General features: G+C 49.7%; 1 protein-coding gene across 1 annotated transcript in view; it reads right to left on the reverse strand.

Moving 5' to 3' along the window:
* LOC114485363 (GTPase-activating Rap/Ran-GAP domain-like protein 3) overlaps window positions 1-8,920 on the reverse strand; it is an 11,707-nt gene extending 2,787 nt beyond the window's left edge. Inside the window, exons 1-7 of the mRNA XM_028486681.2 lie at window positions 8,846-8,920; window positions 8,670-8,736; window positions 6,600-6,707; window positions 5,120-5,238; window positions 2,700-2,838; window positions 1,723-1,938; window positions 333-459 (exon numbers count right to left, since the gene is read on the reverse strand). Coding sequence (XP_028342482.1) covers window positions 333-459; window positions 1,723-1,938; window positions 2,700-2,838; window positions 5,120-5,238; window positions 6,600-6,707; window positions 8,670-8,736; window positions 8,846-8,920 — 851 coding nt within the window. The remainder of the gene's footprint in view (window positions 1-332; window positions 460-1,722; window positions 1,939-2,699; window positions 2,839-5,119; window positions 5,239-6,599; window positions 6,708-8,669; window positions 8,737-8,845) is intronic.
* Window positions 8,921-12,843: the final 3,923 nt, after the last annotated feature.

Here is a 12,843-nt window from a genome sequence, read left to right on the forward strand (position 1 = left end):
CCACGGCAGTGAGAGGCCCGCGTACCGCAAAAAAAAAAAAAAAAAAAAAAAAAAAATCCCTGTCAATCTGGTGAGCAAAAAAAGTCTCAGTGTACTTTAATGTGCATTTGTTGGATTGCTAGTGAGGTCACCCATTTGTCTGGGCCCCTCCCTGGCAGGCAGTGTTCTCTGGGGATCCTCAGGGAGGAGCTGGCTGCTAACCCTCTGCTGTGGCTGGCCGAAGGGGCCGGCACGTGGCATCATCAGTCAGCAGAAAGGGCCCTGTGGCTGTCCTGTGACTTCTGGGGCCACCACCCTGAGAAGGGGCTGCTGGGGGCTGCGTCCCTCTTTACCTTTCGCTGCTAGTTGACCTCACTGTCCCTGGTTTAGGGCCTCCTTGGTTTTCTTCCACCCGCTTCCGGGCTTTTGACTTGGGCTTTGGTGCTCCTTCTGCTCTGGGTCCACCGTCATCGGAGAGGCCTGGATTGCAGGGGAGAGTCACGGGTCAGAGGGTCGTTACCATAGGGCTGCCACAGAGACAGAAAATGCCCTTTTCCTCTTGGTTGGGTATTGGTGCATTACTGGGATCGAGGCAGGAAGAATGATGATAAAGTCTATATTTTTAAATAATTGGTTTTCTTGTTGTCCTGTTGGTAGAAGGTCTTTTTTCTTCTGATTAGAAGGAATATATGTATTGGGGAAAAAAGAGTCAGAGGAGTTTAATGAAGGAGAGAAAATCTACAGTCCTACCACTGGAAACTGTAATTCTCCAACTCAGAGATTCAATTTCTGAAAAGCACAGTGGTATATACAATAGTAGTTGGCAGATCAAGCTTTCTAAGGGTATAGTGGGTTAAAAATAGCAATGCGTATGTTTAAATAAAAAGTGTCGTGGAAGGCACCAACTTCTAAAACCAACTGACTTTGCCAGTGTCAAGGCCTGCCCTGTCAGGTGGTCCGAATCCCCTTCTCCAGTTGGTCAGGAAACATTACTGCAGGACAGGCATGTGCCAAGGCCAGCTGTCCTTGCAGTTTTATGCCGTGCAGATGCCAATTCAAGTTTTCAAACCAGTTCTTACTGGTTTGACATAACATTTCCATTTTTCCTCATTTTGTTTTCACAATTCTGAACAAAAGTCTTTATAACAGTCTAGCGTTTTCACAATCATCATGGTGCTTTATGCTTCTCTCGTCTGGTCTCCCACCTGTAAATTGAGAGAGGAGGGCACAGCAAAGATCTTACATCTCTACCATCCCCATAGAACTGCCCCACAGTCCAGGGGCTTTGAGAAGGATAACCAAACTGTACCACAAACACGCAAGAAAACAAACAAGGCATATGGAAAAAAAAAAAACCCAAGTAAATTAAAATTTTGGATATACGAATGTAAAATGTTATCTGAGGACTGCAGGATATAAACCCTTCTGGACACTTTCCTAGGAAACTAGACACATATAGATACTTATGTTTAAAAAAGTCATATCAGACTAGACCTACTGTTTTACAAACTGCCCTTTATCCCCTGAACATGGTTTGGGCACTTTCCACATCAATAAATACAGATTGACACATCATTGTCGTTGGGTAAATGATGTATAGTATTCCTCGGTGTAGGTGCACTATAATTTTTTTATAAATCCCTTATGAAAGGGCTCATTGTGTTTGAGGACAGTTAATATCCACAGATAAAACCAGCGGGTATCTTTACAAACAGTGCAAGCACAAGAATCGAGAGCCATTACCCAGCAGCTCCCTGCGGGTCCTGCTCGCTATCTCTTTGATCTCCATGCGGGACAGGGACAAGGAGTGAGTGACAGGAATGGCCGCGATGCCGATGCCGATGGAGGTGGGCGGGGTGATGACCTTGGAGACTAAGGGCGATTTCAGAGGCCGCTCGATGCTTCGGCCCACCAGGTTTCTGAGTGGAATCTTGTACAGATTTTTGGGCTGAATCTCACCTGAAATAAGAGTTCAAAAAGAACATCAGAACTTTAAGAAGAGTTCATGTTATTCACAAGAGGATAATTCCTGGTTCCTCAACATAGTTAGCATGAAGGAAGAGTTTATGTTGCAGGCTGACCTCCCAAGTCTCATTAGGGGCAATAAAGTGAGGGTTCCCGACGGCTCTGTTTTCTAAGGGCCTCGTGTTCAAGGGTAAATGGGGAAAAACGCACCCACTCCTGGTTACGTGTGCACAGGAGGAAGGAGTCGACAAGAAAAGCACAGCTGTCCTGCTCGGGAGCTCCAAGCTCTCGTGACAACAAGCCATAGTGACGACTTATGTGGTGAGAAGTTAGGAAAAGCACGAGGCAGTAACCACAACAAAAGCCTGCGGGCAGGGTTCAAGGGCGAAGCCAGACAGAGTGAAAGCTGGGTGCTGAGTAATGTGTGGGTTTTATGACTATGTCCTTTTAGCTATAAAAACCTACTATACTGTTAACATCCCTGAAGGAAAGATAACTTGCTGGGGCAAGTTGGAATCTCTCTAGCCCTCAACTCCCTTCTCCCCATTGCAACAACTGTTTTCATAATGGGATTTGGCGGGGGGGGGCGCATTATCACAAGGTTTCTTAAGAATGCAACCACACTGCAAGTTTTTTTATGGCTTCAAATAGTGAGTTCCTTCGGCAGTAGTCACATGTCAGTATTTGACAATGAACCAGAGAAATCAGAACGGATCAAAACTATCTATCATAAGACAGTAAAAATTGGACTTCACCTTCCCCCAGGGAAGAAGGAAACACTGGAGTATCTCTGCCCGGGGGTGACTGAGGAGAATTGTGGGCACTGGCCCCCTTGGAGCTGCCTCCGGATGACACCTCATTCACAGATGCGGTTGCTGTGAAGTATATATCCGACTAGAGAGAAAGAGAAGGCGTTACTGAGCCGCCTGCTGTTACAGGCCCTGCACCCACGGACCCTTCTGTCATCACTGCAGGGCCCCCAACTGCACCCCCAACTCGGGGCCTGTGGTGCAGGAACAAGCCGGGGAAGCGGCTTCCAGCTCTGCGCTCAGACGTTTCCTGAGCGTTCACCTCACCCACTTATCTGTTTGCTGATACACAATAGAAAAGAGTCAATTTCCCACACACCTGCTGCAAACACAGACACAACACACTTCCCCGACACGGATCTCGGACACCTGGAGGTTAGAACTGGAGAGGGTTTGGGATTCAGTCAGATCCATGTCACAGGTGGGGAAATGGGTTCTCATGATTCAGCAAATACTCAAGCACACCCTTGATGCGCTGGCTTTGGGGTAACGGTAGTGGTATGTGGACTCAGGGACGCTGAGTTTCAGGAATTTTGCAAGCTGGCTGCTAAACACAGCCATTATTAAACTTAAATTATATTTAAAAAAAAAAGGAACTAAATATCAAAATTCAACCATTCCTAATTATTTTACTACCTTGAGTATTCTCCAAGCTCTTGAGGTAATTTGCATGAACACTGTCTTGGGCGGGTGGGGTGATACTGTGTAATAGCAGCTCCTAACGCTGTGTTCCATCGTGTCACACGGGAAGCTTGAGATCAGTCATGGTGGGACTGTTTACACCATAGAAATCGGCAAATGCTACAAATCAGAGCTTGATTTGTTGTTTTGTTGATTGTCTAGACTTATAGTGATGAAGAAAATGTTAATAATGAAGATAAAAAGTGTGTTGAATCTAATGCTAAAATTGAGAGAAGTTGTGGTTTAATGATTTGTACGAGGGTGAAAAATAGTTTAATAGATCACATATCAGATTTAAAAAAAAATAAATTTATTTATTTATTTATTTTTGGCTGTGTTGGGTCTTCGTTGCTGTGTGCGGGTTTTTCTCTAGTTGCAGTGATCAGGGGCTACTCTTCGTTGCGGTGCGCAGGCTTCTCATTGCGGTGGCTTCTCTTGTTGCGGAGCACGGGCTCTAGGCGCACGGGCTTCAGTAGTTGTGGCACGTGGGCTCAGTAGTTGTGGCTCGCAGGCTCAGTAGTTGTGGCGCACAGGCTTAGTTGCTCTGCGGCATGTGGGATATTCCTGGGCCAGGGCTCGAACCCGTGTCCCCTGCATTGGCAGGTGGATTCTTAACCACTGAGCCACCAGGGAAGCCCCACATATCAGATTTAATGACAACAAACTTGGAAAAAGAAGAACGGATGGAGATATAATTCCAACCATAAAATCGTGGTTGAACTGCAGCATTAGTTTGGCTACAGAGAAAGGAATTCAGCAAAAATTAACAAAAGCATTTTGTGAGAGCCAGTTGGCTAAATGGATTTTAAGATAAAAGCATTGTATATTTTATTATTTGTAAATTATAAGCTATTTACATTTTATAATCAGTAAAATTTGTAATCAACTGATGTCCACATATGTGTGTGTGTATACATACACACACCCATTTTCCAGAGGGCTGGTGGTGGTTACACACTTACCAGCACCCCACTGGCGCTACGTTAGTGAATAAGATGCTCAGTCTCTGCTCTCACAGAACTGTCAGTGCAGTGGGGAAAGTACGCAGTCACCCACCACCAAATGTGATGCATGATGCAGGTCAGGATGGAAAAGTGCTCCAGGCGTGCAGCAGGGCACCAGCCTGGCCTGGCAGAGCCAGAGAGAGGGTGTGGGGCTGACTTGGGGGAGGGGACTAGAACAAGACCTGCTGGATTATGCGCCAGGAGTAGAAGACAGCTTGGAAGATCGTCGTTCCTGCATCCTTTGGTTTTGCTCACATTCTGTTACCAGACATGAATTAGTCTGTCAGCCATAGTTTGTGGGACACAAATTCAAATTGAGGACAGACAGCGGCAAAGGAAGAAAGGAACATTGCAAGCTCTTACTTTTCTAGACTTGGCCTCTTCTTCAGGGCAATAGTGACCCAGGCTCTGATGGGGGATTTCTCTTTTCAGCTGAGCGCTCCCCAACTGCCACCAGCACCGACGACTCTCTTAACACTAAGGAGGGGTGTTTTGAAGCCCAAGGGGACTCGCACAGGAAAACCCAACCCATGAGCCTGTTTTCAGCTTTCTCATCTCAACACTCACGAGGTGTTGGCATTGTCAGGCTCACCGTGAACATGTCTGTGCCCGCCTGAAACCTCATGGTGCTGGGGGTGCCCAAAGCCCCCCAGACAGAAATAAAACCCCAGTTCTACTCACTCTGGAGGCCACGAGCTGCAGCTGAGGCACGACGGCCGTGTGGACCAGGTTCCCGTTCACCACCAGGCGGATCTCCATGGAGTCGGTGGTGAAGGCCAGCAGGTAGGGGAATGCACAGACTGCAAGGCAATGGGGCGTCAGCTCCCAGCCTGTGCCTGCGGCTGTGGAGCTGCCGGGACCCTCTCACATCCCCCTTGCTTCTCCGGCAACTCCCATCTCTCCCCTTCCTCTGGCTGCTTCTCTTCTTCCTTCACGGGTGCATGTCCCCCAATTCCAGGAAAGCCTGCCTTAGCCGCCAAGCTTCTGCCCAGTGGCGTGTGCACTGTCCCAGCTTCTCCCTGCGCCCTTCTCCCGCTGCAGTCCTGTACCCAGTCTTCCGGGGGCGCACCGCCCACCCAGGTCCCGGAGAGCTTCCCCCTATGGTCCAGACTGCAGGTTGACACGGCCTTCGCACATGCCTTCCACCCAGGAACCTAGCCTTTATTCCTTCTTCATTCCCTGTCTCTGGGTCACCCTCCCCTATGCTCCTCCTGTCTGTGTGTCTGGGCAGGGACTGCCCCTCGCAGCGTCCCTCGGGTTCAGTGGGTTTGCTGAGTTATTTGTTAAACGTTGGCCCCTCTTCTTGAGATCTTTTTGATGACTTCCAAGTGCCATAGCTGCCCCAGTGGCCCTGTGAGCCCACCTTTGTCTCTTTTACCGGCCACTTCGCACTCTCTCCTTGGCGACTCATCCGTTCTCTTGGCTTCACCTTGACTCTTCCTACCACACCCACGCCTCTAGCCTTGATCTCTCAAGTGGGCCCCCAGCGCAGTGCCGTGCCTCAGACCTGAGTGCCGTTTCCAACCCTTCCCTCCCTTTTTTACCATAACTAATCTGCATCAGAGCCGACCCCATCCTCCGAGTGTCTGGATCCATTCCTCTGCTCTCCTCTCAAAACTCTATCATGTTTACCTATCAACAAAGCCCTCTACTTTGAGGAAAACAGTGCTAAGATTCTTGGCTCTGATCTGACTCTCCCCAGGCAGATGTCCAGCTGTGGATCTTGAATCACAGAAACGAAGCACCACCACTCACGTCCTGAGTTTTCAGTGGCAGGCAAAGTACCTGAGTTTCTGTAATTCTAGACTTTCAAGCTTCAAAATGTATAAAAAGGACGCCAAGTGCACTGTGCTCCTCCCCCAAGTCTGTCAGAGTTTCAAGGCTGGAGATCTTGTTCAAGATCTACTGAAACTGATATTTAATTGCTCTCAAATGCTCACATGCTCAGGCACTGAGAAGACCTGGAACAGTGGAAGACAATAGTCCCCAAAGGGGCACGAAATGAAAAACAATTAAAGAAGAAGAAGGCTTTGAGTACTCATTATACTCACATAATTCATAGCAATTTAGCGGTAAGTTAGTGAGTTTGCTTACATAGGATGGAACAGTTCAGATATGTCTACTGAGCGGGAAAGAACATGATGATAAATGGTTTCCTTACCAATCGCACAGGGAGCCTGGTTCCAACAGAACTGGAAATCTGACGCAGAGGGTTGAACCAAAAAAGAGCCACCATTAAACGGGCAAACCTTCTTATAGATGCAACTGTCTGCAACGAAACAACAGCGACTCATTTTTGTTAGAGACAACACTCAGGTGACCATAATTAGATAAATGAGAAACAGGCCACAAGAATAGCATCCTATCTGCTCGTTCTTTATGAAAGCTGGGACGAATATTGCCATGATGCCAGATTCTCAGGCGCAGGAGGCAGCCTGAGCCAGAGTAATATTTCTGCTACAAGTCATCATAGCTGCCATTTTTGGAGAATTTACTATCAGCCAGGCACCGAGCTTTAAAACATTCTTCCGTTTAATCTGTACAAACTTATGAAGTAGATGCTATTATTACACTCATTTTACAGGCGAGAAAATTGAGGCAAAGAGCAGTGAAGTAGCTTGTCCACAGCCTCACAAGTTCTACTTGGGAGAGAACCAGGTTGGCTTGATTGTAGAGAAGAAGGGGCACTTGAAGGCAGCCCCTGGATGGAGGAGGGCCTCCTACAAGGGGATCACGCTCTGAGCCTCACTCAGCAGGACATGTGTGATGGAAGCTGTACACCACTCCCCCAACATTTTATTATGAACATTTGAAGCCATGTGCCTGTATCACCTTGGTGAATCTGAGCCAGCATTAGATTAAGGCCAGGTTAATTCAGTTACCCAGTTCCTGGCTTGCTCCGAGCTCTAAACACAAGTCCAGGTGGTTCAGACCCTCTTCGAGTGAGACAGGTCACGTAGAAACAAAGGCCCCTTTTATTCCAGAAGCCCATCACGTTTTAGCCATACAATCTTATTTTTAAATTATTTTTGAAAACAGCCTTACTGAGATGTAATTTATATACCATAAAATTCATCCATTTTAATTATTCAAGTCAATGAACTGTAGTATGTTTATAGAGTTGTACAACATCACAATCTGATTTTATAACATTTTCATCACCCTAATAAGAAACATCACGCCCATGAAGCAGTCTCTTGCCATTCCTAGCATGAGAATCGACAGCTGTGGCCCCTCTGTGAGAGGGCAGAGGTCATGGAGCCAGAGCTGCCACCGCCCCCTGCGATGTGGGGCTAGGCTGGGGATGACCACCGCTGGCCCACCTGAAGCTTCGGGTCTCCTTTGAGGTGACCACTGTGCCTTGTCAAGCAGTTAACTTATACTGTCTCATCATTGTTCTTCTAACAGAGTGAGTTATTGGGACAGAAAAACTCACCAGAGTCAGTTCTGTCTTTGCTACAGTGGACTCACTAGGGGAGAAAAAGCATCCGCATTCTCAGCTGAAGACCTCGCTCCCTGAGAAAATGAGCGCTCAGGAAGGACACCCGGATCTCCCAGCAGCGGCTCCCCCAGCTGCTGTGTCCGCCCTCGGCCTCCTGACCACGACTCTGGATGCCATGGGGTGCAGCTCACCCCCTCTCCACTCTGGCCCGTGGCTTTCACCCCCTCAGGGACTTCTCCCCTCTGTACACCAGGGTACACCAGGTTGAGGCTGATTTCATTAACACCCAAGAAATAACAAAAGGGGAAGAGTAACTGTGGTTAAAATTTGGGGCACTGGAGTCAAGAGTGCCCCAAATGTGAACCTGGGCTCTGCCATTTGTAGCTGCACAACCTTGAGAAAGTCCGTTCACCGCTCCAGGCCTCAGGAGCCCTTATCTCTCTCCAGATGACAGATAGTAACAGAAAAAGTCAACGGAACGGTGACTGAGGTGGGTGAAGCACAGCGCGTGGCACACAGTAAGGGCTCCCTAGATGGAAGCCACTGCTATCACTCCCACGTCCTGGAGACATCCCAGGCGGCCCCTGCACCGTCTTACCAGGAGGTCTGGCGTATTGGGAGATCCAGGCAGGAAGGCAATTTTTCGATACGCCCTGGAGTGAAATTAAGGACCCAGGAATGATACATCAGGTAAATCTAAAGCTAAGTCCCTTTAAATTGTCCAGAAAAAAAAAACCAACAATCCAGTTGATTTTAGCAAATAGAGATCAAAACACATCCTTTACTTACAGTTGTAACACAGGAGCAGACCGGCTTCCCCGTCTTCGTACACATCAATAGCTGCAACGAAATTAACCTGCAATGAGAATGGGCAATGGTAGTGGGCAGGCTGGACACTGACACTATGAAAAGACTTTCTCAAGTTACGGCTTTCTGTAAACTCAGGCACTGGGGGGCGTTCCCACCTCACCAGCACCCACAATGCCACATGGGTGGCCACGACTGCAGTCCATGGGGACTTTCTCACCCTCTTTTCCCATGCTTTGAGGAGCTCTGTAGGTGGACATCTCCACTCTCTATTGACAGGCCTCTTATTTATACGGTGGGCTCAGTCCACAAAGCTTTTCACATGGGTTATTTGTTTCACTCTCACATCAACCCCTAAAGTACGTGGCATTGCTCCCATTTTACAGATGAGGAAAGTGAGGCTCAGAGAGGTTCAGTCGCTCTAGTGCCTCAGGTAGAAGGGTGCTCTAGCCAAGATCTGAACCGGGTCCCCGGTTCTTTTCCAAGCTTAACACCCCTGCACTTCAGCCACAAACTTCTGCTTCAAACACAGTCTCTGAATCTCAGGATCACCGTGTCTGCACTTCTTTTCAGGCTTAACACCCCTGCACTTCGGCCACTTCCTCCTGCTTCAAACACAATCTCTGAATCTCAGGATCACCGTGTCTGCACTTCTCTTCTCTCTCCTTCACTTCCAGGGAGGCGGCATGGCACGATGCAGAGTGTCGGAAGCCCTAGCTCTGTGGCCTGGGCGAGCTCTTCTTCTCCGGCCTCCGTTTCTGCTTTTGAGAAGACGGTTCTCAACCTGATAGTGTCCTTGGCCCCTCTTGAGCTTCAAAACTCTGACCCTGTAAGAATCTCCTGCTTCTTTCATTGCTTCACTTGTCTTCTCAGCCCTGTAGTCTGTCCTCCTGTACCACCAGGGACACTGCCTTCTCTGAGCACCATGAAGATTTCCTTCTCCCCAGCCTGGAGGCCTTTGGCCATGGCTCATCTCTCCATCCAGAGATCCGCAGCCTCTGACATGGGACGTCTCCTCCCTCCCGCCCTCTCTCCCACTTCAGATTATTCTTCCATTTCTTGGCTCTTCTCTCATTTAGAAAAATCCCCACCTTTATAGCTTCAGATTTTACTCTGCTCAAAATCTCTAGATCTACAACCTCAGGCACACATTCTCCTCAGAGCTCCAGCCCATATTCCTAAGTCTTTTCTCTCAAATGCAACAGGTTCCATACACCCAGGAACGCAGGAGGCAGCGCAGGGGAACAGATGGTAGCACGACGCTGGTCAGACAGCCCCGAGCTGCAATCCTGCCTGTACCACTCACTGCCTCTGTGGCTTGTAGCAAATGGCTTAACTTCTGGCCCCAGGTCTTCACCCGTGAACCGCTATAACGGTAATCCTGACTCTGCTGGATCATCATGAGAATTCCATGAAACAAGGCACACGTTTTTGCACAGGGCCTGATACATAATCAGCACTCCACGGAGGCTACTATCTTTATGTCGCACATGACTAGCTGTCTTCTAAGCCTCCTCCTTGCTGTTAGCAGAGCTATCTCCAAAGTCTTGGGGGCTCCCCTTCTCACCCAAGTCCAGCAGCATCGTCTTCTGTGTCTCACCCCCTGCTGCGCTCCAGGCTAGGCCCGAGCTCTCCAGCAGGGGCACGTGTCCTTGTCTCCCTCTGGCCCAGCTCTCTCCAGCCCCTTCCAGTCTCTGAGCTACCCAGCACTGCACTGGGGCCCCTCCGCACCCCAGGCCCTCCTCCTCACCGCTCTCTCCAAAAGGCAGCCTTCTCCTCTAAACAGTCTCACGACTGTGCTGAAGCCCTGCTGGCCACCCTCAGCCAGGGCCTCTGCCTTGTGTCTGGCAAGTCCCTGCAGTGGAACCCCAGCCCATCTCCCACCCAGTATTACCTGGCATTATACTAGGTGCCATCAAGCATGCAGAAATGAAAGGGCAGGGTCTCATCCCTTAAGAAAACGTCAGAAAAGCATACAGGCACGTAAAGCATGGTATAATGGGGCCAATGCCAGAACCAAGAGTTGTGGGGCTTTGTGGGGGTGGGAGACAGCGAGGCTCAGAGGTCAAGGGTGCTGATTCTGGGATCAGAGAGACCTGGAGGTCAAATGCCAAATACTTCCTCTGCTGCTGTAGGTCATAGCCCTCGTTTTTAATTATCCGCATGATGTGCACAGCTGCCCGATGTTCGCTTGCTTCTTTGTTTGTTTGCTGGCACTCTCCTCCCCACTGGATCTCAGCTCCACGCAGCACAGGCCTCGCTGACCCGCTCACGTGACATCCTCAGCACCCGGATCAGGGCCTGTCGAGTGGCAGGAGCAGAGTACGTACTTCCCGAGCGCACGACTGGGTCAGTGAACTCCCACCTCTGCCACTCGAGAGGAGCGGGTACCTAGGTCAGTGGTTCAACCTCTCGGAACCTCAGTGTCTTCATTTGTAAAATGGGAGATACTAGAACATCTACTCCTGTAGGGGCTGAGGATTCCGTGAGGTCATGCAGGGCCTGGTACTTGCTTGGTAAATGGTCTAGAATGTCAGCTGGTGGCATTATTTAGCTATGGCACCAGCATCAGTGGGGTATATCACGGGAGAGAACAGCCCTTGAGCCCCCTCGGCCCTGGAGGGAACCCTCCCATCCCCAGCACTTTGACTTAAGAGTCACTTCCTCCTCAGGTGTCCCCGTACTTGTCAGTTAGATGACACTTATCTCAGCTAGAGGCTTCGAGCCCTAGAGGCTGTGGCTGTCTGCTCTGCCAGGCTGTGCACTTCCTGAGGGGAGTGGCCACGTGCTGCCAGCTTTGTAGCCCGGACCTGCTCTCCCCATCACGCTCTGTGACGAGGCGGTGGATGCCACGGGCTGGGTTTAAGGGCATGGCCTTGGGAGCAGGCAGCCTGGGTTCAAGTGCCGCCCCTGCTACTTACTAGCTGTGTGGTTTGGGGTTCATGTGGCTCCTCCTTTCGGAGCCTCAGTTTCCTTTTCTGCAGAAACGGGGAAGTGAACAGCACATTCCTGTCAAGGCTACAGGGCCGAAATTCAGGGACAGAGACCACAGCGTGGACTCAACCTCTCCTTCCTCAGGTCCCCATTGCATTTCGTCAGACTTTATTAACACTTAGCACGGTGAGGCCGGGTTCATGTGTGCGTGTTCCACATACATACAGATGTTGATACAGATGTCGGCTCCCAGGACAGGGGGGCGGGGGGTGGGCGCTGGCAGGAGTCGTTCCTGCAGCAGTTTCTTGACCAGGCGAGGACCTGGTCCTCCCAAGAATTAACTAGGGAGATTTTAAAAGATACATATCTGGGTTCTCTCTCCTAGACATCTGGATATAGTAGGTCTAGGGTAGGACATAGGCACCGGCTTTTTATTTTTTCCTTGATTAAAAATAGTTCATTTTATTGGCATTTAAAAATAATAAAAGTCCTATGTGGTGGCTGTGAAACTTCAGAACACAGACTTGTAACAAGTGAAAGAGGCCACCGCTGTGAGGTCAGTGTCCAGCCTTCCCACGTGATTCTGGGGTGAGCTCTCAATGGAGCCCAGCTGGGGTCTGGGCAGACAGTCAGGTTGGGCCCAGCAAATAAGCCAGAGACCCAGATCCTGTTACCAGGTCTGCAGGTCCCTCCAGAGGAGTCCTCTGTTTTGGGAAGGAGGCCAGTGCTGGCTGTTGGAGCTGGGGCAGTAGGTCACAGTCGGCCTGTTGGTAAAACGAACTTGACATTGACTTTCAGAAGGCTGCTCTGGTGCTTCTTAAACAGCTCCTTTCTCAAGCTAGGATTGTCTTAGACCCTAAGGTGGGTTTGAAGCCTACAGTGGGAATCAAGGGGTCTTGGGTGAGAAGAGAGGAGGAACGGGGGCAGGAAACCAGGCCGGCCCGGATGGCCGCACACGGAGCAGGCAGGCAGTGAGGGCAACTTGAGGCACTAAATCTCCAGGACTCAGGGAGGGTCAGCCTCTCTCTCCTGCTTCACTGCGCTCGGGGCTTGCCCTGCAGGAACATCTTGGTGGGAAGTAACCCTGTTCCCGCAGGCCACTTCTGAGCAGCTATTAGAAAGCATGCTCATTACTCTCCTCATTTCTCTAGGGCTTTTCTTCCCAACTGGACAGTAAATTCCTCGCAAAGACAAGCCACTGTCTCAGTACCTCTGCCTGCTC

This window comes from Physeter macrocephalus, unplaced genomic scaffold (genome assembly GCF_002837175.3).
Source record: "Physeter macrocephalus isolate SW-GA unplaced genomic scaffold, ASM283717v5 random_1230, whole genome shotgun sequence".
Lineage (NCBI taxonomy): Eukaryota > Metazoa > Chordata > Mammalia > Artiodactyla > Physeteridae > Physeter > Physeter macrocephalus.